The sequence below is a fragment of the Brettanomyces bruxellensis genome, chromosome 7 (genome assembly GCF_011074885.1).
Source record: "Brettanomyces bruxellensis chromosome 7, complete sequence".
Taxonomy (NCBI): domain Eukaryota; kingdom Fungi; phylum Ascomycota; class Pichiomycetes; order Pichiales; family Pichiaceae; genus Brettanomyces; species Brettanomyces bruxellensis.
In genome coordinates, this window is record NC_054688.1 from 356,252 (window position 1) to 378,880 (window position 22,629).

Below are 22,629 nucleotides of genomic sequence, written 5' to 3' on the forward strand. Positions count from 1 at the left end.
TGTCATGAAACTGGATAGCTTCAGGTTTGTATTGGCTTATGCAGCGATACGGGGTTGGTCTTTAAGACAGTTAGATGCAAAGAATGCATTCTTGAATGGGAAAATTGATTACCCAGTATATTTTAAACCGCCTGAAGGTGTTCCTTTGAAGAAGGGACATGTCTGGAAGTTGGAAAGAGGAGTCTATGGACTTAAACAAGCGCCAAGATTGTGGTATAACACAATAAGGAAAGTTTTGAATTCCGGTGGATTCCAGAATTCGGAGAAAGACAATTGCATATTTTATAAAGACAATTGTATTTTGGTCGTCTATGTTGATGACATATTAATTGCCGGTAAGGGCAAGAAAGATTTAGACTTTCCGTTGCATTGTTTATCTAAACGATTTACGATGACAGACCTTGGTGATCCTCAGATATTTCTCGGGATGACATTGAATTGTCAGAGAGATTTCATTAAGTTATCTGCAAAGGATACGATTGAGCGGATTATTAAGAATTTGCAGATTGAACTTCCAGAAAAGAAAAGTGCAACTCCAGTTCCGCTGGCTTACAAGTTGTTTGACGAAAATTCAAAATTACTTGATCCGGAAAAGCAAACTGAGTACAGATCTATGATAGGGATGTTGCTCTATATAAGTAACACTGTCAGATTTGATATTGCGTATCATGTTTCGATATTAGCGGGGTTTGTGAATACTCCTAGAGAAATACATTATCGCTCAGCGATAAAGGTTGTTCAGTATTTAGGACAGACTAAGGACAAAGGGATAATTTTGAAAAAGAATGGAACTGTGAAATATTCTAGGAAAGACTTTCAGTTCCTCGACACTTCAAAGGAAGTAGTTGTTCGTCAATATCCTGTTCAATCACAAAACAGGGTTACAGTCTACTGTGATGCAGACTGGGGTAAGTCGGGTCAAGGTAGATCCCAATCAGGAGGAATAGTTACCTTCTGCGGTAATGTTATTTCCTGGTACTCTCGGAAACAGAAGTCAGTCGCATTGTCTACTGCAGAGAGTGAGTTAATGTCAATTAGAGAAGGAGTTACTACAGGTAAATACTTCTTTGATCTATTAAACGAGATTGGCATTACAGTACAGTATATTAATTTATGTTGCGACAATAGAGCGGCTCTAACACTAAGCAGTCATAATGCAGATAACGGAAAATCAAGACATATCAACATTAGTTATTTTTATATCAGAGACTTAGTTGAAAAACGAATATGCAGATTATGGTACATTAATGGGAAAGATAACCCAGCAGATATTTTTACAAAAAGATTGTCTCCAGGCATATATTCCAAAGTGTTACACAAACTGATAAGGTAAGTGAAATGAGAAATTCAAGTTATCTGATCAAGAAGGAGTGTTGAGAGTTGTGCTCAGAAAACTTAAATTAAGGCTGTGCTACAAATAAGGATTTCGAGATTTCTAAAGAATCTTCTGGTAACTAGTTTAGCAGGATATAGATACGACTTTAGTATTGAGGGCAAACGAAGGCAAACAATATTAAAGATTATGTGTCATGTCGAAAGACGCTGACTGACATCTAGAATGTTCTGATAATAGAAATTAGAGAGAATCTCATTTGTGAATGTAAAAAGTAAAAGTAATCGTAGGACTATATAAAGATGGTCCTTGTCAGTGACTTTGAAACTTCTACGTGATGTGAATAGGTTTATTGAAGATAAGAAACTAACGAACAAACTAAGGAATTTAGTGATAATATATCTAAGTTGTCTTATCAGAAAACCACGACTGATATTAGTTTTGAGACTATAGACGGGACTATCATCTTTTATAATTAATTCATTTTCTTATTTTATTTCCGGACTGTCATCAGTTATTATTGTTCGGGCCCTGTTCAAATATGCATCCGTACACCGTATATCGAAAATAAGATGAGAACCGTTTTATGTTTTCTCCAGCTCAAATAGCACGAACTTCTTCGAACAGAAAATATAATAGGTAGAAGTGTGTTACTTCATTTCAAATATTGGAATACTCTATTTATGGTGATGGCTGCAACACAAAAGCGAAGGTTGGCTTTTGCCACGGCTCCTACTATCATCAGAGCTAATCAGAAAGACTCGTATTATGAAAAGGTCGTTCTATTAAAGCAAGTAACAGATGCAATTAGTGTTTTGAAAGGTTCGGCATTCACACACACACATTCTCAAGCAATTGAGCGTCTGGTAAAGTTTTTATATCTCGGTGTAACAACATTAGTTGGGGCACGGACCTTAGGTGAAGAGTATGTGGATTTGCATTACGTCAGTAGAGATGGACGTCGTCTTCCCAACCTTATACGCAGATTAGCATTCGTCCTATCATATGTTGGAGGTCCGGTTCTTCTCAAGTGGTTTTTTGCCAAGTTGGTTCAGCTCACAGAAATTAGAAGTTCCGAATCCAAGGGAAAGCATGAAGGTATTGGTCATTTACAAGCAATGAAGCAGAAGCTATTGGTATCAGCCAATAAAACTGTTAGATGCCTTGAAAAAGTAGACTGGGGTGATATGTTGAATCTTCACCTTGCACTATTCTATTTCTCCGGAAAGTATTATCAGTTTTCGAAGAGATTCTTTGGTCTAAGATATGCTTTGGGTTATCGAATTGATCCCAGATCTAGGCAAGCTAAAGGAAACTACGAACTTTTGGGATTGCTTATAATGACACAGTTGGCAATAAAATATTGGTTAAAGCTAGGTGGGCTTATAAAAGATGCGGAAACTGATGGAGGTAATCATGATCATGATGTCGAAAGGGGTGATTTTATAACCAAGATTCCTGAAGCTTTGCCGGACGATGATAGTGACGTCTTGATTAATTTGTCGAACCCAAAGAAGCTTCCATATATTAAAGGATCCTCCAGAAACTGTATGCTCTGTCTTTCACCAATGAAAGATCCTGCATGTGCACCATGCGGGCATCTTTTCTGCTGGAAGTGCATCTTTGATTGGTGTAAAGAGAGGGAGGAATGTCCGTTATGTCGATCTTCCCTTAAGGAAGCACAACTATTACCCCTAAGATAGTGTGGTCTATAGCATTAACTTACAATAAAGCGGGTCTTTATTACATAATCATACATCCATGTATATTAGTCTAGTTCTAATTCTTCTATAAATGTTGAACCATCTGGAAATTAGAGCTTGAAATTTTAAAGCATGACATCATTTATATTCACTATCAGTGGCCAACACCGATCTTCAAAAGTATCTTCTTCTTTTTCTTCCCCTTCTTCTTATTCTGGCTATTGGTCGTCTCATTTAAGGCACCCCGAACGGAGCCCATATTGAACATATCATTGGCATTTCTGGTGTTTGAATTACTACGAGCACTTGTCTGTCTATTTTCCCAGGGACTAACTGTCTTCTTCACAGGATGAACTCTTGGAATGACTTTCTTTCTCACAGTTGGAAGTTCTGGAAACATGGAATCGTTTAATCCCGAATTTGAGTTCGATCTGCTGGAACTAAAGGACGTGATCAGAGGTTTTGTTGAAGTCCCCACATGCACTGATGGTCTCACACTAACTGGAGCACCCCAGGCACCTCCCAAAGAACTAGATGAGGATCCTACCGATCCAAGTGAAGTCGAGCTGGTGTTCCTCGAGTTTGTAAGTGATGCAGAATGTGTTTTAATACGTTGTCTATTTTTCTTGGGGAGATAACCAGGAATTGATGCGGCATTTAATGGAGGTGCCCAACTTGGAGACGAGGAAGACTTTGACATTCTAACACTTCCACTTCTAAATGACACGGGACGTGAAGCTGGTAATGATGGGAAAAGTTCTTGGTTAGAAGATCTAGTAGGTGGATCCCATCCCTGTTGCAAGTTAGAAGAGGAGCCTGGAAGAGAGGGAAACTGCTCATCTAGCTTCTTCTGCTGCATCGCCGATGAATTAATTCTGTCCAATGCCTTCCGTTTGGGTGAACTTGAAGGGTACAATCTGCTTAACTCATAAATAAGAACCGCATAGTCGACTGGGCCCTCCTCGTCACTTCTCTTGGAACCAAAGATCTCTTTATACTTTGCAACCAATTCGGATGCAGTGATTTTACCGTCATCATACCCTTTATTGCAGTCTGTGAATTTGTCGAATGCACTCTGTGAGTAGTGGAGGTAATGTCTTGCTCTTTCCTGAAGTCTCAGGCTTTTCACCTCGCGAGATTCGGTGCTATCTTGCTTATCCTTTAAAGTCTTGCTTTTAGTACTTCTACCTCTCAAAGTGGATAGTCTAGTTCCGAATCCAGGCGCAGAATATCTTGCATTAGAGCCATCATATTCCAGTCCTGCCGATGGAAGCATGACCTGGTCCGTTCCATATATATTTCCATGCTCTTTTATCATGTGAGCCTGCAAATCGAACTCGTTTGCAAAGACAATGAATTTCTTGTCCAAGCAACTCTGCACATTGCAGATGAAATGGGCCTCTTTAAAATGTTCGAATAGATGTTTGTAATCCCTGAAGTACTGCGGATGTGAAGCATCAATTTGATCACACACCTGACATCTTTCGTGCTTCTCTCGCATGTGAATGAAAAGCTCATCCTCCGAGTAGAACCTTTGACCACTGCAAAACTTACACATAGGGTGACCCTTGAATCCTTCCTCGTTTGAAAGACCCTTGGATTCATGAATGTGCAATTCTCGTGTTGTGTATAGTGGCAGCTCCGAAATAAATGCCTTCTTGAATTTGCCACAAAGCTGGCAATAGACCTTGTTGTGTGCATCTCGCACGTGTTGGTTAAGACCCTTAAAAGTGGTGAAAACTGGAGCTCTTGATTCTTTATCGTCAGTTTTACCGTCTTTCTCCTCCTGGTGACAATCTTTCACAGGGCATCGATATTGAAGCAATTCAAAAGTTTCCTGCTCCACCTTCTTTGATGTAAATTCTAGTCCATATTTACTGTTCGAAGATATTATTGACGACCTTGGAACATCGCTATACTTGTGTGAGGCAGGTGGATTATCTGTAAATATCAGCTTATCCGCATCAGTTCTACACACTAAGCACTGTTTCTTTTCAAATAGCGCCCTCTGACGAAAAGCACACATGTGGCAGACAACATGATTACACGGAGAAAGAGCAGCTATTCTGATTGGATTGGCACAAACAACGCATGTTTCCAAGGATGAATCTTCCTCTGTCTCATTTTGAACCTTGTTCTTATTACTGATTGCGTCTTTTTTTCTCTTTAAAAGCTCCTTTTCCGTTTCTGGGTCAATTACATTCCGCTTCCAGTTTGTTAATGCATCATTATCATCATGACTCTTCTCTCTATCCTGACTTTCTCTAGGCTTTCTGGGTTTTCTTTGTCCTCCTCTTCTTCTGTACCCTTTCTTAGACTTGTTTGCTTGATTTGTCGAGCTTTCTGATGGCATTAATTGTCTGTACGTAATATTTTTCGGTTTCAAAGAGCACCGACACCAACCTTTTCCCGTATATCTGTAATTTGTTGTTTTTGTAGAACTGATCTTTGAATCTGATATTCTTTCGGTCGTATCTCCATCCTGCTCCACATTTAGCTAGTAAAGGAAAAAAAAATTTTGACTTCTCGGATTGAAAAATATTTGGTGAGACACGGATGTGTCATCAAAGCAGGTCGTCCAACTTTATACAGAATACGCGTAATAACACGTTTGACTAATTCCAACATACCACTTGTATCAGAAGCCAAAAAGCAAGTAAACCATAGTGTGACTAATGATCCCTAATATTGTATGGATAAATTCGGGAGGCGAGTATTCCCAGCATCGATCGCTATTTGAATACGTCGATTGACGCGCCTACCTGTTCTAAAGCCGGACCAACTGCCAAAAGAAATGTCTGCTCCACCAACTAATCTGTTAAACACCTAAGCTTGAACCGTCTTAATCATATTTCGGCCAAATCAATGTGGGGTGCGAATCTTTCGGGTACATTTAACGCGTTGCGAGTGATCTACAAACCTCAACTATGCATGCCCCAAGTTGTGATCTCTGATTTTTCAAAACTTCAGATTCCGCTTTGCTTCAAACAGAACCGGATTAAAGCCGTTGTTTTGGACAAAGATAATACATTTGCCAAGCCCTACGATGATAAAGTTTATGCTGGATATCAAGCGGAATGGGATCACTTAAGGCAGTGTTATCCGGGAGCAGAATTATTAATAGTGAGCAACACTGCAGGAACTTCAGATGATAAAAATTATATGCAAGCGGAAAAGATTGAGAAGACGATTAGAGTTCCTGTTCTCAGGCATAAAACAAAAAAACCTGGGTGTTATAGAGAAGTGATGGCGTATTTTAAAGAAAAAGGAGTCTGTAATTCTCCTAAAGAAGTTGCTGTGGTTGGCGATAGATTATTCACCGATGTTATGATGGCCAATCTGATGGGATCATATGGTGTTTGGATAAGTGATGGTGTTGTTCCGAACAATCAGCTGGTTTCCAAAATGGAAAAGCACTACTACCAAAGACTCCTTAGCAAAGGATACCGGCCTTTGGATCCATGCAAAAATTATTAGGAGATTCTGAAAGACAGACGATAAGTAAATAAAGAAATAGAGAAAAAAGAGGCGGAAAATAGTTAAGCGCCAAATACAATTTCAGGATAAGGGATTTCGTTTGTACTGATGATTCACCGTGTCAGCACATGTGTCTGTGGTTTTAAGTTTGGAGTAAATTGGAATTTCTAATTCCCTATTTCAGGCAATGACAACCAGGAGGAGCAGTACTCATGTATCCACAATAAAGCGAATATTAAAGCATGAATTTGGAGATGACGTTTTAGAATCAGAAAATAGAACGCATTTCCACCGTGGAAACTTGCTTCAAGTGCGAAATCTTAGTTATATCTTTCATAGCAAGAGGACTGTTACATTGTTTGTGTGCTATATTACATTTATGGTGTCCCAGCTTATTCTGAGCTATATTGGGCTTCTATATTTTGAGGTGGAGAACAGACCCGTTATTTTTGTTGTCTATCAGATCTACTGCATTATTAGTTGCTATTTCTTCCCGTTGGTAATCTCTAGTGCGGTTGATGACAGTATAGAGCGGCCGTTTGAAGATATATCTCAGGAGTTAAGAGCCTGTAGAGTGCTTGCTATATCTATTTTTGCCCAAGGTGCTGGACTTATACTTGGTATTTGGGCAACGAGTGCAATATTTAGAGGAAATGTTCGATTCACGCTCATAGATTGGGATTTTACCAGGAATGAGTCCACTAGAATAGATGTCACCAATTTCTTGCGTTTTTATCAGTTGCTGATGCTTAACTTATCTGTAATGACTTTTATAGCGGCTGCGAGTAACTGGTGGACCACCAAACAGAGAGTGGAGCGGTATTTTAACAGAATTGGTAGCACTCAAGAGCCGCTCTCTACGTTTATGGATGAGGGTAACTTCTATCAAGACTATCTAAAGACTAGAAGAGGTTCAACATATCGAATTACAAGGTAAATACGAAGTCAGTATGTGTAAAAGTAATAAACGACTAGATTACTCGACAATATTTAAGAAATAAACAAAACAAATAGGGCGGAGTAATTCCAACCAACGATATAACTAGAAGTATGCCATCCAAAGAGTGTCGGTACTGGCAAGATTTCTTGGATTGACCGCATGGCCAATCAAGTTGAGGATGTACTGAGAGGCGATACCATGACCGGTGCCATCTACACGAGCCATCTGAGAAATACGACGTATGATATAGTCAACATTAACGCGGACAATCTCTTGTAGTTGCTCGTCAGGTAAAGAGGACCTTTTCCGTCTTTGAGTATACCAGGCAATGGCCTCATCACGAATGAACAAGTCCAAAAAGTGGCTAATGTTATAGGCGGGGTTCGAGAGGCACTTGGCAATGACCATAAGGTGCATTGACAGGATTCCCTCCATTCTGACCTCACCAATAAGCTTCTGAACATTTGGAGTGAGCCTGAAAGGAACCAACTCGAGAGAACAGAAGATAGGAGCGGCTCTTTGCTGAGCCAAATCAAGAGTCTTACTTCCGGAGAACACGTTTGTGTGGGTTCTTCCGCAGGCAACCTTGTAAGGAAGCATCTCTGAGGTCCACACGCGTCCAGAATTCTGGTTGATGTGGATCTTGTAAGGCTGACGCGAATTGATGCAGAGCATGTAGGTGACAAAGATGAATGCGGCGTACTGAGAGGAGAACTGCTTGCGGAAGATCCAAAAGTCCTCAAACTTAGGGTAGTGCCTCAAGAAGTACGTCTTCATGACTGAGTTTGGAACAAGCAGAGCCTGTATTGCGGCCAATATCTCTGTTTTCACGCTGAGTATATCAGGGCGAGGGAGTTTTGGATCGTAGGAGGCATGCATCTTCTCCATGGTGTAGGCCAAGGGCTCCTCGGTACTCTGTCCCTTTCTCCGGCAGTAGTCCTCGTATATGTAGGACATGTCAACGTAGGAAGGATCATCCGAAATGAGCCTTATGTGAGGCGATAGAGGCACTGCCAAGGGGAGAGTGAAGTCAATACTTCTACGGCGGGTCTCGACAGTCCGCGACAACTCGTCATTGAGAAGTCTGAACATCTGGAAAATCCTCTCTTCACGTCTGCAATGGCGTGCAGCTGGGAACTGAACAGCGAACGGATGCAGACTTCCATCCTGTCCTCTTATTGTGAGCCTCTTGTAGCACGCAGTTGGGCCTCTAATCAGGTCCAAAACGGGCATGAACCGCTCGATCTTCACGAAGTGTGCGTTGTTATCCCTGTTGAGCAAGTACTGGCCAGGGACCTCGATCTCCTCGAATTTCTGGTGGTGGAACTGACTTAGATGCGGACAGACACGCTCCAGATTGACGGGACCACAGGTACGATCCAGCTTCTCCTCCAATGCCTTTTTCCAGCGGTTGAGCTTCGAGATGTAGGTCTCGAGGTTTGGCTTGCTCAAGATGATATCCTCCTCGAAGGCCTTTCTGATGTGCTTTGGTAGCACTGTGTCGGCAAAGCGAAGGATGTTGGCCTCGGTTGCAGCCGGGAGCCTTGCATCCTGGGATGGGTTCGGAAGACGGTTGTAGTACTGGACGGCATCGTTGTAAAGCGCGACCACGAGCCTGTAAGCGTCGCCGTCGTGGGTCGATTTGAAGCGTTGAGAGATCTGGTCGACCAGTGATTCCAGAGAGAGGGCAAGCAACGGATACGCGGTCTTGAGAATGGCCATAATTTCATCAATCATGGCCCAAGGCGAGGCTTTGGTAGCAGCAGGTGTAGGTGCAGCTGTAGGAGGTGCTTTAGTTGCAGCAGCAGGTGCAGCGGCAGGTGGTGCAGATGGTGATTTTGTTGATGTTTTTGCTTCTGTTTTTGCTTCTGCCGCCTTCTTCTCTGTGTCTGCTTTCTCGGAACCTTTGTCCTTGGAACCATCAGCCTTTGCACCATCTGAATCGGAGGCAGCACCCCTCATCTGTCCCAGCAAGGCATAGTCCTCCTTGGTGGTGCGGAGCTGGAAGTGCAAAGCCTGTGGATATGACTTGGCTATGCGGACAAGAACGTGTCTGGCAGCCCTGGCCTCGCGGTGAGAGAGGCTGGTCAAAAGCTGGGAACGAAGGTGACCCACTGCCAGATTGGCATGTCGCCCTGGTGGGACTCGAAGGTGGAAACCAAGGTGCCCTGGGCGTCATCCATGGCAAGGAGGACGAGAATGCGGCAGAGCAACCTCCTGGCCTTATTGTTCTTGTACAGTCCGGCGGCCTGCAAGTAGCAGGAGATGGCATGCCTGGCGTAGGCGATGTTGTGTGTGGCCTGCTGCCTCTGGTCATTGAAGAACCCCCACTGGGCCCAGGCCTTGGGCAAGTTCAAGTCGAGCTGGACGGCAGTGGCAAAGGCCTGGTTGGCGTCATCGGGCGCGGCAAGCTTGGCCAGGAACATGCCCTTCAGGGTGATGAACTCGGCCTTCTGCTGGGCGGCAAAGTACACCAGATTGGTGTTGGAGATGACGTCCAAGCCGGTCCGGAGCTCCCTGGGGTTCTCGTAGTGGCACTTGGCCTGCTCGCGGAGCTTCAAGAAGGCCTCCTGGATCTCGATGTTGGGGAGAGTGTAGATCTTGGTGAGCTGCCTGAGGCACACCTCGGGCATGTGGTGCTTTCGCGAGACGTGGGCGAACCGGTTGACGATCCAGGCGATCTCGTGGTAGCCCCGGAACGCGTACGAGTGCACGGGCGGGCTCGTGGACTGCACCAACGGCATGTACACCTTGTTGATGACGCTGAACGCGTGCTGCCTCCACGTGGCCACGTCGTCCCACACGGAAATGTCGTCCCATGTGTTCGGGAGCCTCTCTCTCCAGGCCTGGAGCACCCGCTTGAGCTCCTGCGACTTCACATCCAAGTTGTCCGTGGTGGTCGCCGCGAGACTGCGGTACACCTGGCTGGCCTCGACGAACTCCACGTATTGCTGAAACTGGTGTAGCAGGGCCACGTGTCCGCCGGTGACGCGGGCCGGGAGCGAGTGCCACCGGGCCAACGCCTCCTGGATGCCCTCATCACAGCTCCGAGTGACCTCCTGCACGCTTTCACGGCCCTCCGCGTAACCCTGGAGGCACAAAAACGCCCGGAACATCGCCCGCCGTGGCGTAGGAATGTCCATGACCGCCCGCACGCTCGCAGCCAGCGGCTCGCGGTCCGCCATCCAGTCGGCAACACGCCACCCACACTCCAACAGCAGGTCCGTGAACCCCTCGTGCTTCGCGAGCTCTGTGAGCACGTCCCACTGCTGCAACTTCTGGGCACACAGCACCCAGCCGTCCTCCCAGAGCGAGTACTCGGACTGCGAGAACGGGAGAGCCCCACTCCGGGCCCTCACCTGGGCCAACTCGTACAGCTTCTGGGCCTTGGGCCAGTCACCCAGCTGCTCGTACGAGAGGGCAGCGTTCGTCTCCCGGTACTTGGCTCTTCTCCTCCACAGCCCGTAGAACACGTCGTCCTCACGCAACGACGCGTACAGCTCCAAGAGTGCGTCGCTGTTGGATGCACTGATCGTTGGATTGTCCGTCGTTGGGTGGTCGGCCGCCTGCTCCAACAGCCTGATCCCGCTGTACCACGCACAGTAGTTCTGTGCCAGGTACTTCACGAAGTGGGCCGGGAGCTGCAGCGGCGGGTCGCAGCCCCCACAGCCGGCCAGAATCGTCGCCACCACGTTCGGCCGGGCGTCTCTCTGCCGCGAGTGGTACTCCCGCGAGAGCAAAGCCACCAGCGATCGCGTGAGCTCCCCCCTCTGCCGGCTGCTCATCCCGTGGCAGATCATCCGGAAGCACGTGCACCACGCTCTCTGTATGGTCTCGGGGCTCTGGTACATCAAGTCCTCCGCACAACGCACCACCTCGCCCGTGCTTAGCCTCAACTGGCCCTCTGCAAACTGCCTCTCCAGCTCAACGGTCCGCCTCACCACCTCAGAGACAACCGTCTGCTGCATTTTCTCAACGGGCCACCCCTCCCGGATCCCGCTCAACGCAGCCTGCCTGTTCTCCTGCCCACTCAACACCAACGGCCGCTCCTTATCGATCGCCCCAAGCAATATCTGGCAGCCCTGGTTCAACCACGGATAGTCCGCAAGACACTCCCAGTCCTGGTCCCGGACCACGTACAGCAACCGCGAAATCGCATCCGTGTCCAACGACTTGTCCAAAATCCTCATGAGCCTCCTCCTCGCTGCAACCGACGACGTCTTCGTCCCACATAGAAACGGCCTCTCCAATCTGTACGTGAGCTCCCCGTACGCCAGTCTGGGGTCCTCGAAGATCTCTGCGATCATGCTGTAGTACCTCGCAACTAGCTCGTTGTCCCCCTTTTGCTCAAAAGCCATCATCTTGATCAAGAGGCCCGCCTTCTCCTTCACCGTCGGGTACCCACTCAGCTTCGAGTCCATGTGTGCTGTCTCATCTCTGTTGTGAGCACTATTGTGAGCACTGTGTGCACCATCAATCTTAGCCTTCTCGCTGCTCGTCATCCTCGTTTCATGCTTGTCTTCTTCTCCCGCACCGCCTTCTTCCCGGTCCGCAAACACCCAGTCACGCACAATGCTCATGATCAGCCTCAACACCTCTGCCGCCTGCGATCTCTCGATGAGCTGCACCAAAAGCGACAAGAAGATCCTCCTCTGGTCTCCCAACGTGCTCACTCTCATCGCAGCCAGCTTCACCGCCTTCTGAACCAACGATGTCGTCATCTTCGCCTCGTACGACGATGCTCTACTCCTGGTCACCACTAGTCCGGCTGCTCCTCCTGTTGGGGACCCTGATGCTTTTCGATCGTTTATATTTACCGACTTACTGCCTGCCTGTTGCGTGTTTCCCGATCCAGCATCATTCTTCGTTGGCGATGTTGCCGGTGCAGTTGCCGCACCGTTTTTGTTCCCGGCTGCCTCACTCTTTGCATTGCTTGCAGCTGCCTGAACTGCGACCAGGCCAGAGCCTGTGCCCAGCGTAAGATGGTCCTTCACTAACTTGCTCAAAGCACGCATTAATGGTGCCATTAGAGGGTCCAATGCAGCCGGATCGTATCTAGATGCCGTCCAGGCCAACGTTATACCCGCTGCAAACGAGTTAATGCTGTTCAAATCATCTGCAATCGCCTTTATCACGAATCCTACAAACGCCTTCGCGTCCGGAACCGTGCCGATTCGGGCTTCAGCAGCTGCCGGATCCTCCTCATTCTCATCTTTCAAAGGTGAAGACATGTCTGACGATTCTTCCTCTCTTGGCGTCTCGTCCAGTTTCTCCGAAAGCATGTTTGCACTGGTGTCCGTTGCATTCTTCTCTACTGAAACGTCTTCACCCTCCTTCACGCCCAACTCTTCCTCGCGTATTGCCTTGAAAATAAGTGCAACCACCTTCTGGAGCGACTCCTGAACATCGTGGTTGTCTGACTTGATGCATTTCTCCAGTAGTTTCTGGAGATACGCCAAATTGGACATGATCCACGAGGACGTCTTCCACTCCAATGCCACGTACAGCACCTCTAATGCATTGAGGCAGTATCCCAACACGTTGCTTGCACTAAAGTCTGCAGTGATAAGGAACCGTTCAAAGAACGTCAGCTTCACTGTAACCTCCGGCCAATAGTCCGGAGATAAAAGAACATGAAGCACATTCAACGCACGTTGGCCCAGGATGTTTTCTGATGCCTTCTGCTGACATATGCACACGTACCTGATGAGGAATGTGATACACGTCTCTCTCTGAAATAGCGGAACCCGGTAGGAGGTAGCATCTGGTCCTTCCTGCTTGCTCTTTTCCTCCCAGTGTAATATCATTTCCGCCATGTCTATTGCCAGCTCCTGGTTCTCCGCAGAGCTGTTATTCAGTACTGTCAACTTACCCATTGCCGTAATGATGTTGGGAACGAACTGATCACGTGATTTGTAGAAGAGATCTCCGTGGTTAACGATAAATCGGTGAACGTTGAGTACCTGAGTAACGTTGAAGCCATCCTCCGAAAGAACTCTTCTTGGCCACTTCATCCAGCCTGTAGTTGATCCGATTCTCTTGCTTAAAACAGGTGCAAGATTATCCAAGGCCTGCTTCACCATATACCTCACGTCGGCCTGATTTGCCTTCAAAAGAGCAACAAACACCTGTGTCACAACTTTTGCAGGTGTATCAAATATCGATATGAAGTAACTAGTTGCTGTGTAAGTGGCTTGCTTGGCAATCGCATCCTCTAAACCCATAAAGCTCCAAAAGAATTTGATTATTGCCTTCTTTTGAGACCCCACGACTGAAGTAAAGTGAACCAAAAGCACAGTTGTCAATTGCAAAAGTTCAACCCTGTACTGATCGACAATGCAAGTTTCATGTGCCGAGGCGATCAATACGCCATTCTTCCAGATATTCTCGTAGAGACAGGAAATTATTTTTTCGGCGTCAAGTCTGGCGTTCGACACACTCATAGCTGGAATTAACATGCGTTTCACGAGATATAGCCTGGTCTCCAAGGTATACTTATCGCTTAAAAGGCTGGTGACCACAAAGCATAGGAGTTTGGTTAATGCCTCTTTATCCTTGATGTTTGTTCCATTTGACTCGCTAATTAGGAACTGCTCCAAGCTGAAGTTCATCGGAGCCTTACTCCTCGAAAGATAATTCACAAAGCGCGCAATAAATTCAGGATTCTCCTCACCCGCATGAACAGACTTGAGGAAGTTTATGTACACATCTTGTAGTTTTAGTCCCGCCTGATCAATTTGAATATGAACCTGTGAGGACAGAGCAGCCATTTTGACATACACCCTGCACTCCGAAAGAAGCATGAGCAAAGAATTGAACAGTGAAGGGTTGCTCATGATAGATTTGGCACCAGTATTAGCAGCAATATTCTCGCTAGAAACGTTAGGCATTCCTGAATTCTTGGTAGATGCAGAAGCCTCAACCTCAGCAGTTGAATTTTGTTCTCCTTTTTGTATTCCCTCCACCAAATCAACGAGGTTGGCAAACCGAGCACATTTCAACTCGCCGTTTTTCTCATCTTTGACAAGCTTCACAAATAATGCAAGCCTCTCCTCTGTCAACTTCCGCAAGTTTGAACACTCCTTTAGAGAGACAAAGTAGGCATATCTTGAGCCAAAGGCCCGGGAAGCCAGTCTTGTCTGGAAGAAGTCAACTGCCTGCTTAGCGAATCTTTCCACATATAGAGTAAGTGGTGCTCTGAATGGGGAGTCGCCATACCGTCTCAATGTGCTTTCCAAGTAGATGAGTGTGTTCAGTATCTCGTTCATGAATTGGAAAGCCTGCGGAGGCAAAAGGTGGAATATCTTCAAAATGGCAACAATAATTTTGATAATTTCGTGGCCATCTGGATCCGAGGTGGCTGCTATACGGCGTAGAGTCTGTGGCTGAGCCCAAGCAACCAGATGATCTAATAGTTTCCGTCCAATTTCAACCTTGAAGTATGTGTTAAGAAGCTCCAACAGACGTGCAAGTGCCTCTAGTCCTTCAACAGTAAGCTTCTTATGATCGGAGAGATTCATTAGCATTGGGCGTAGTCCACTTTGCAAAAGCTCCTTAGGCAGCTTCGAATTGCGTGAGAGAACACTCTTCAGACCAGCGTGAGCAGCATCGATAACTTTCGTCGACTTGGAGCAGAGTGCCTTGAAGAAAACAGAAAGAATGTGAATCCGAGCCTGTGGGTTGCCCGTTAGGAACTCTGGCCTGGCCAATGCAAGAGATAGAAGCTTGATACAAACAACTCTCAGTGTAACTAATTGCTCCGCAGTTCGGTACTCAGTCACTCTGTGTGCACTAATAAGTGATTCATCCTCAGCATCAACGAGTGCCAGAGCTTCCGATAGCAGTCTGTTCAACTCATCGTTAAATTCCAGGAACGTGTCTTCTAATCCCAAGCAGAAGGAGATCGCATCGATGTTTCCAATCTGCATATGGAAAGGAAGTGCCCTAAGGGGCTTTCCAAATATAGGTGCCAGCAGTATTCCCTTGCTTGGAGATATCATGTTTGCAATAGGAACACCTGTAACCTCTGAAAGAACACCAAGAGCCTGTTGTGCAGTTTTCCGGACAACCGGACTTGAATTGCTTAAATCAAAGACGATCTGACTCACCACAGCCTGGAATGGTTGCTTGAAAACTGCATCTTTAGGAACAGCCCCATTTCCGTTGCATTGGCGGAAAAGAGTCAATAAAACGTGTCTGGCAACACTGCAGACAGCAGAAGGAAGTTCCGCCGGAGTGTCACGCAGAACGAAAAACATCGCTCTGGTAATTTCAAGCTGCCTGAGTGCAAAGTACGCAGGAGGAATTCCCAGTCCTTCTGCATCCTTATCTTTGGCATTGGCGGATCCACAAATCATCACTTCCAATCCAAGGCAGCCGCCCAGCTTATCATAATACTTCTCAGCATAACAGTTGTGGATGAAGTTGGAGCACATTCTTCTAATCGGTAAAAACTTGATTGCATCTCTTTTCGAACCGGCTAGGTCCGCACACGTGTCGTAGATAATGTGAATGGCCCTTTCTCCAAGCTTCCTGACATCCTCATTATAAAAGCTCAAGGCGTACGAAATACCGTCAAACATAGAATTCTCGTTCAAGTGGCGGTCACCCTCGTGGTTTTCCACAGAAAACTCTCTATTGTATTTGTGGAATTCCACCATCGATCTTCCCAAGTAAAGCAAAACGGTATGCCGGCACAACCCCTCTATAAATGCTGTTGCCTCCTCCTTACAGCTTTCAATAGATGCTCCATAGAACACAGCCTCGATCAACTTCACCAATAGCTTTTCCTGCTTCTCCTGTTTCGCTATATCATGCGGCTTGTCTGCTTTCAAGTGGACCTTTGCTTGGTCAACAGGCTCTTTCGCATCGCTATTCACAAAATCTGTAATCTGCTGCACATATTTGGCATACACCCCGCTAGAAATTATTTCCGTATCAGAGGGTCCAATCAGTAGTTTAAGCAACGAAAGAAGGTACTTAAAAGCGCTTTCTCTGTAATGCAGTTTGTACCTCACGCTTCTCAAAGTTTTCAAAGCAGTTGGTAGTGCGGCAGCAATAGGCATAGATGATTCACCTTTCAAGCCATTGAATTGAACCATAACTTCCAATTCTTGGTTGGTGACTGTCTCACCTTTCAAATCATCAAAAATCTTCATGAAGGCTCTGTTTCGTCCACCGAGCTTACCCAATATCCTCAGAGTAGTGTGAGAGTGCTGATGATAATAAGGAAGTGGTTTCAAGTGTTTCCATAAAGCCTTTGCCACTTCTTCGACAACCGGCTCAATTATAGGATCGAAGTATTCTGCAGTGAGGTTGTCGACACAAAGTTCCAGAGTACGTAAACCTTGAGATACAAGATCAGGAGGTCCGTTCAAAGCAAAAACTAAAGGTCTCATTAGATATCCAAGGTATGGGACCAAAACACTAAGTCTCACTGGAACCGTCAGACAAAGTTCAACGTATATATCTCTCTCTGATGATCTTCTAGCACAATCGATAAGTTTGTTTAAGGATTCAAGAAGCACGTGTAAAAGTGGAAGAATCTCCTTGTACAATGCCTCGAACCTTCCACCACCAATACTGCGGAATAGTGTGCGTATCAAGTAGAAGTAAACGATTGGTTCTTTGGCAGTAGTTGAGAAGTGCAGGCATTTCAAAATCAGGTTGTTAAGATGTGGAAGAATAACGCTCTCATTTGCAGCTGGGAACAGATTCACCGACATGAAACATAACTTGAACAGTCTGATAAGTATGTTAGATTTGACAATATCCGTTTCTCCAAGTTCCTGTAACTTAGAAATGGAGAATGCTATTAGTACTCCGGAGTAGTTTGATGTTGTGATTTCATTCGCCAAGAAAAACTGGGGAATATGCAAAAGCGCAGGATTCTTTAGCGTGGCTTCAAACGTTCTCTCCATTTCGCATTTCACAATTTCATTGAATGACGATGGTTCTAGATATATGAATATTGTAGCAAGGATCTCCATCAGATCTTTCTCCTCTTTGGAAGAAGTTATTGGAAGATTTGGTCCCGTTATGTCGAAAGACTGCTTCATAGCCTTGGTAATCACTATTTTCTTCGAACTCTGAAAAAATCTCAGGCCAAGAATGCATTCTCTAAATAGCCTCTTGAAAATTTCAAGCTCCTCATTCGAAGTAAGTCTGGCCCACTCTTTCCACTGCTGAGCCTCGTAACCTTTTGGTGGGGCTGGATTACAACTCTTGAATCCGTAACAAATAGACTTCAAAAACGTCATGAGTGTTCTGAAGAGATATCTTGCCCCATCAAGTGGGTCCTGAGAATGTGGAGTTGAAACAATAATAGGTAATGATGTCTCTGTATCTTCTTTAGCCTCCTCTTTTGGAAGTTCATCTAACGTTCCACCGTCAGATTTTAATTTGCTCTCCTGCTCATGAATCTGACTCTCATTATCATCCGCATCGGTTTTGGCCTTTTTCGTAACGACTTTCTCATTGGCGCTTTCTTCATCGGCCTTCCTCTTAGCAGAGTTTGTTTCGTGGCTTGTAACTTCAGCCGTTTCGTTTTGCATCGATGTGATATGTGTCAGCTTGAGAACCTTCTTTTCTGTAAATTTCTTATGCTCCTTCATCACATTGTCATAACTCCGGTTCAGAGAAGCAAATCGTTTACTAAAAGAGTCCACCATAATGAGGAAAAGTTGCCTTGCATCTCCTTTACTCTCCAACTTGAGTATCCTGCCTAGCAGGTTAAGAAGAAGCTTGGCACTCATTATGTGCACAGTAGGAGCTAGTGTCGTATCCTGAAGATAGCCGCAGTACTTTACCACACTCTTCCATATCTGTTTAGGATTCAGGTCCGCATTAACATGAATAAAATCCGCTACTATGGAGTAAGCGAGTGGACGCAAAGTCTCATGTGCCGTAAGGCCATCTCCAATAAGAATTCTGTCGTCAAATAGCATGTCGATTTTAGGGAGAAACAACTTTCTGTAATCGGTAGAGAGAATATGACGAGTGGCATGCAACAATTCTCTTCTAGCAGTGGACATTTCACTTGGGCAGTCCTGGAGAAGACGAATGATTAAATCAGGAATTTCATCCTGGAAAGGCTGCATTGCCTCCACTGCACTTCTCCGAATGAAAACATACGCCAAAAATGATGCTGCTTTCACCTGTGCAAGCACAAAATCCCCGTATGTGGATCTGTTCTTGATGTCATACGAAACGTGTGTTAAATATATGCCCTTTTTAGCAGCATCTTCGTGAGCCTGCTTCTGTTTTGCAGCCTGTAAACGTAACATGCCAATAACCAAGGGAACAAATTCCGGAATGTTGCTCTCGATGGTGCTTTTGTACGAAGAATAGAGAGAGACGAGTGTGATTGGACACTCCGCAGCCATCTTGAATGATCTCAAAGCGGGAAACAAGGTATTTGGAAGATTTTCTGAGTTATGTGTTGTTGACGATGCCGTGCTTGAAGTCATGATTACATCCGTTGACAGACCTTTAGGTGCTGAAGTTGATTCGGAAGCCTCCTCTTTTTCAGATTCGTCTTTATTCTTTACCTCTTTTTCCTCTTCTGCAGTGTCATTCATGGTGATATCACCATCTTCTTCCTTTTTACTCTCCAAGGCATTATCTTGTGTAGCATCCTCTTCTGTTTTCTTCTTCACTTCCTTTTCTGTCTCATTTGAGTGCTTTTCTTCTACATTTTCGTCAGTACTGTTATCTGCTTTAGCATCTGTGTCTGTTTTTGCTTTCAGCTTTTCATCATCACCAGAAACTTCATCTTCCTCCTTCTTCACCTTATTATCCTTGTCTTCGGTCTTCTCTTCGGAAGCCTTATTGTCAGATTCCTTATCAGCTTTAGCTTCCATCTGCTCTTCCTCCTTCTTTACAGTGAGTTTCTCAGTTGTTTCTTCAGAAGCAGCACCAACTTTAGAATTGGCTTCTTCTTTTGTTTTATTTTTCTTCGCCGCCTGGTCTGTTCCCTTCTTCAGAGAACCAAATTGTTCCTCAACAACCTTGGGCATTTCCTTATAAACGGCCTCCAAAAAGTCAACAAAGTCTGGAACATGATTTTCCACCTTAGCTTTATATGCCTTGTGCAATGATGTTATCAGTTTCAGACAGAGAATTCCGTTCTCCTCATTGTCCTCTCTGATGATCTTGGATAGTTTCAAAAGAAGTCTTTCCGCGTATGGCTCCAATGTTTCATTGAGTGGAAGCCTATGTAATATCTCAAGTATCAGGTAACGTAGCTTTTGTTCAGGTGAATTGGACACAAAGGAAATAGGAACCGTATCAAGTTCTTTAAAGAAAATGTCAATAGTCTTACTTAAAAACCTAGAGTACTCGCTGGATCCGTGAAATGATTCCAGGGTATCTCTTAATTCAGAAAAAAGCGAGTGACGAGTCTGGTAATCCAGTGACTCAGCACTCACTTTTGTCACAAATGTGTCCAATGGATCAGCCTCCATAGTCATTATTATAACACGTAAAGCTTTATCCCTTTTCTTGTTAATTGAGACTGATCTCACGTGAAACCAAGGTAAAAAGTGCAGTAAACAACTAGTAACAAAAAAAGCATGCACCCCGAACTTTAAACTTTTTCATCGAAAACCGGAAACGTGAACTCTTTTGAAGATTGAAAAGTCACGTGACTTTAATTTTGCCAAATTTTCTATCGAGCACATCAAGGACTACTGCCAATATTATTTTGTCCTGTTCTAATTACACTTCATTTTCTAATTCAATAAAGAAGCTAGGGCTACTATTTCAAATAAAGTTCAGAGTAAGCTCTATTCATTGTAGGTGGTAAATTTCACAAAAAGCATCACGTAATTACTTACGCGTTTAAAAGTATGCTTCTAATCTTCTAATATGCATTAAAATAAAGCGCGAATGCTATTATTTAGCAAGGAATAATAGACTGTTCTTTATTTTTTGACAAGAAATATGTTACTGCTTTTCATAACTCAATGTTTGGCCTAAAAGTTGCGGTGTCAAAAGGAAATGTTTCCCATCTTGGGAACTTTAACTTAATATGTACGTTCAAAAAGTATCAAACCAACACCAAAGATCTTACAGGTATAACTTTAACAAGGTATCGTTTTATCTTCCAGACAAAATATATGAATGTTATATATTATCTAAATACTCCGAATTCTTTTAATTTTTTCAAGAATTGTATTTTTGCAGTTGATACAGACAATTGATTTAATAGTGCTTTTTTGCTCCTTGATTTCTCTTGCGAGAAACTAAAAAATCCCATTGCATTCATATTAATGCTTAAAGTCAAGCCAGAAGTTGTGCTACATTAATGATCTGTCATTTAGCACCATTAGGATTAAGAGATCTGTATATATTTTTTGAAATTAAGATTCAGAAATCGAAAATGTCAAAAAAAAATGACAACCAATTCCTATGTCGTAAAGCGTCAAATTCACCTACAAAGTTGAAGGTGGGTTTTTAGAATTAAAATTAGTAAGGAATTATGTTATATATAAACAAAAACAGTAACAAGAATTATCAGCTTAAGCAGAAATATTACTTAAACTAATATCCAATTTGGAAAAATCAGTATTCAGGATCTCGGGCTCTGGTGTATGTTCTAAAAGCTCCTTGCGAGCAAAACGATTCTTCTTTAAATACATTGGGCCAGGCTGATAACTTTCATAAAGACTATCAACCATTTCTAAAGAAAAATCTTTTGTTTCAGGAACAAAAAAGAGAACAAAAAAAAGAGCAAAAACATTGCAACCAAAGAACACATAACCATAAGAAAAGTGAATAGAGTTGGTTATTCTAGGTGTAAAGAATGCAATAAAGAAATTCCACAACCAGTTAGCCGATTGAGCCAAACCCATTCCTTTGGATTTAATACGAAGTGGATATGTTTCAGAGACAACAACGAAAACACCGGGTCCCCAGGTAACAGCAAAAAAGAAAATGAAAAGGCACGCAAAGACTATCATCGTATTTCCAACCTGCTGATTAGGATTGACACCGAATTCTTTTGGATAAAGTAACTGTGATCCTATAGCAGCATAGACAACTTCACAGATAGCCATTCCAGCAGCACCGATAATGAGAACTTTTCTCCGCCCCATCTTATCTATTGTATAAAGAGCAATAAATGAAGAGGCGAAGTTGATAGCTCCAAGAATTATTGATGTGGCGAAAGAATCATCAAGACCAACAGACTTGAAAATTGTAGTACCATAATAAAAGAAATAATTGCAACCGGTCAATTGTTGAAGTGATTGTAGAATTATGCCAATCCAAAGCCTGTAGAAGATCTTTGGCTTGCCGGTAATCATTTCTTTCCAAGAAGCAGATCCAATTTCTTTTTCCATTTGCACGGAATTTTCTATTGCTCTGCACTCCCTGATGGTGAAATCGGAACGAGTTGAAGTGCCATTGATCTTTGAAATGGAAACTTTTGCGTGTTCCGGATAACCTATGGAAACCAAATATCTTGGTGACTCTGGCATAAAAGCCATACCTGTAATCATCAACAAAGCCCACAAGAAACCCAATCCAAGAGGTATTCTCCACTGTCTGGAATCGGTAAAGTTATGATACACTCCATAGTCAACACAATAACCGATAAAGATTCCCGCGGTGACCATTAATTGGTAGGATGAAACTAATGCTCCTCGGATAGCCTTTGGAGCTGTTTCTGAAATGAACATTGGACAAAGAACCGAGATCGATCCAACAGCAAGGCCTGCTACAATTCTTCCAACAAAGTATTGTATCCAGGACCATGCTGAGAAAATTTGAATAACAATACCCACAATATAAACAATCATGGTAATGAACAAACCTTTCTTTCTTCCCCAATAATCTCCAGTTTTACTTAGGAACAAACCACCAAAAGCACAACCAATGTTAAAAATGGACACAATCAATCCAGTTCTGAGATCACTTAACTCGTAGGCGTTTGTTGAAGAATTTATTTTCCCGAATCGGCGAATGAAATCCTGGTCATTGACAAAACCAGAGATAGTTCCAGTATCCCATCCAAAAATGAAACCTCCAAATGCAACAAGTAATGTCAACAATGATGCAGAAAGGTAGTTAGAAGATTCCTTAATATCTTTTGTCATGATAACTTATTATGAGAATATAATTTATTTTAATGTTTTATGTAGATAAAAAGTAGAGGACTGAATATGGGATGGCAT

General features: G+C 44.0%; 5 protein-coding genes across 5 annotated transcripts; 2 read left to right on the forward strand and 3 right to left on the reverse strand.

The window, feature by feature from the left end:
* Positions 1-2,022: 2,022 nt before the first annotated feature.
* Positions 2,023-3,036, forward strand: BRETT_004668 (uncharacterized protein; the record flags this gene model as incomplete). Its single annotated transcript, XM_041283161.1, has 1 exon — positions 2,023-3,036. One exon carries the CDS (start codon positions 2,023-2,025, stop codon positions 3,034-3,036), a length of 1,014 nt encoding a protein of 337 aa, XP_041136513.1.
* A 154-nt stretch (positions 3,037-3,190) lies between these two features.
* BRETT_004669 (uncharacterized protein) lies at positions 3,191-5,389 on the reverse strand (the record flags this gene model as incomplete). The annotated part of the gene is made up of 1 exon (XM_041283162.1): positions 3,191-5,389. One exon carries the CDS (start codon positions 5,387-5,389, stop codon positions 3,191-3,193), a length of 2,199 nt encoding a protein of 732 aa, XP_041136514.1.
* A 512-nt stretch (positions 5,390-5,901) lies between these two features.
* Positions 5,902-6,513, forward strand: BRETT_004670 (uncharacterized protein; the record flags this gene model as incomplete). The annotated part of the gene is made up of 1 exon (XM_041283163.1): positions 5,902-6,513. One exon carries the CDS (start codon positions 5,902-5,904, stop codon positions 6,511-6,513), a length of 612 nt encoding a protein of 203 aa, XP_041136515.1.
* A 1,042-nt stretch (positions 6,514-7,555) lies between these two features.
* BRETT_004671 (uncharacterized protein) lies at positions 7,556-19,923 on the reverse strand (the record flags this gene model as incomplete). The annotated part of the gene is made up of 2 exons (XM_041283164.1): positions 7,556-9,536; positions 9,569-19,923. The coding sequence occupies 2 exons, from the start codon at positions 19,921-19,923 to the stop codon at positions 7,556-7,558; spliced, it is 12,336 nt and encodes a 4,111-aa protein (XP_041136516.1).
* Positions 19,924-20,973: 1,050 nt separating this feature from the next.
* On the reverse strand, positions 20,974-22,551 carry BRETT_004672 (uncharacterized protein; the record flags this gene model as incomplete). Its single annotated transcript, XM_041283165.1, has 1 exon — positions 20,974-22,551. The coding sequence occupies one exon, from the start codon at positions 22,549-22,551 to the stop codon at positions 20,974-20,976; it is 1,578 nt and encodes a 525-aa protein (XP_041136517.1).
* Positions 22,552-22,629: the final 78 nt, after the last annotated feature.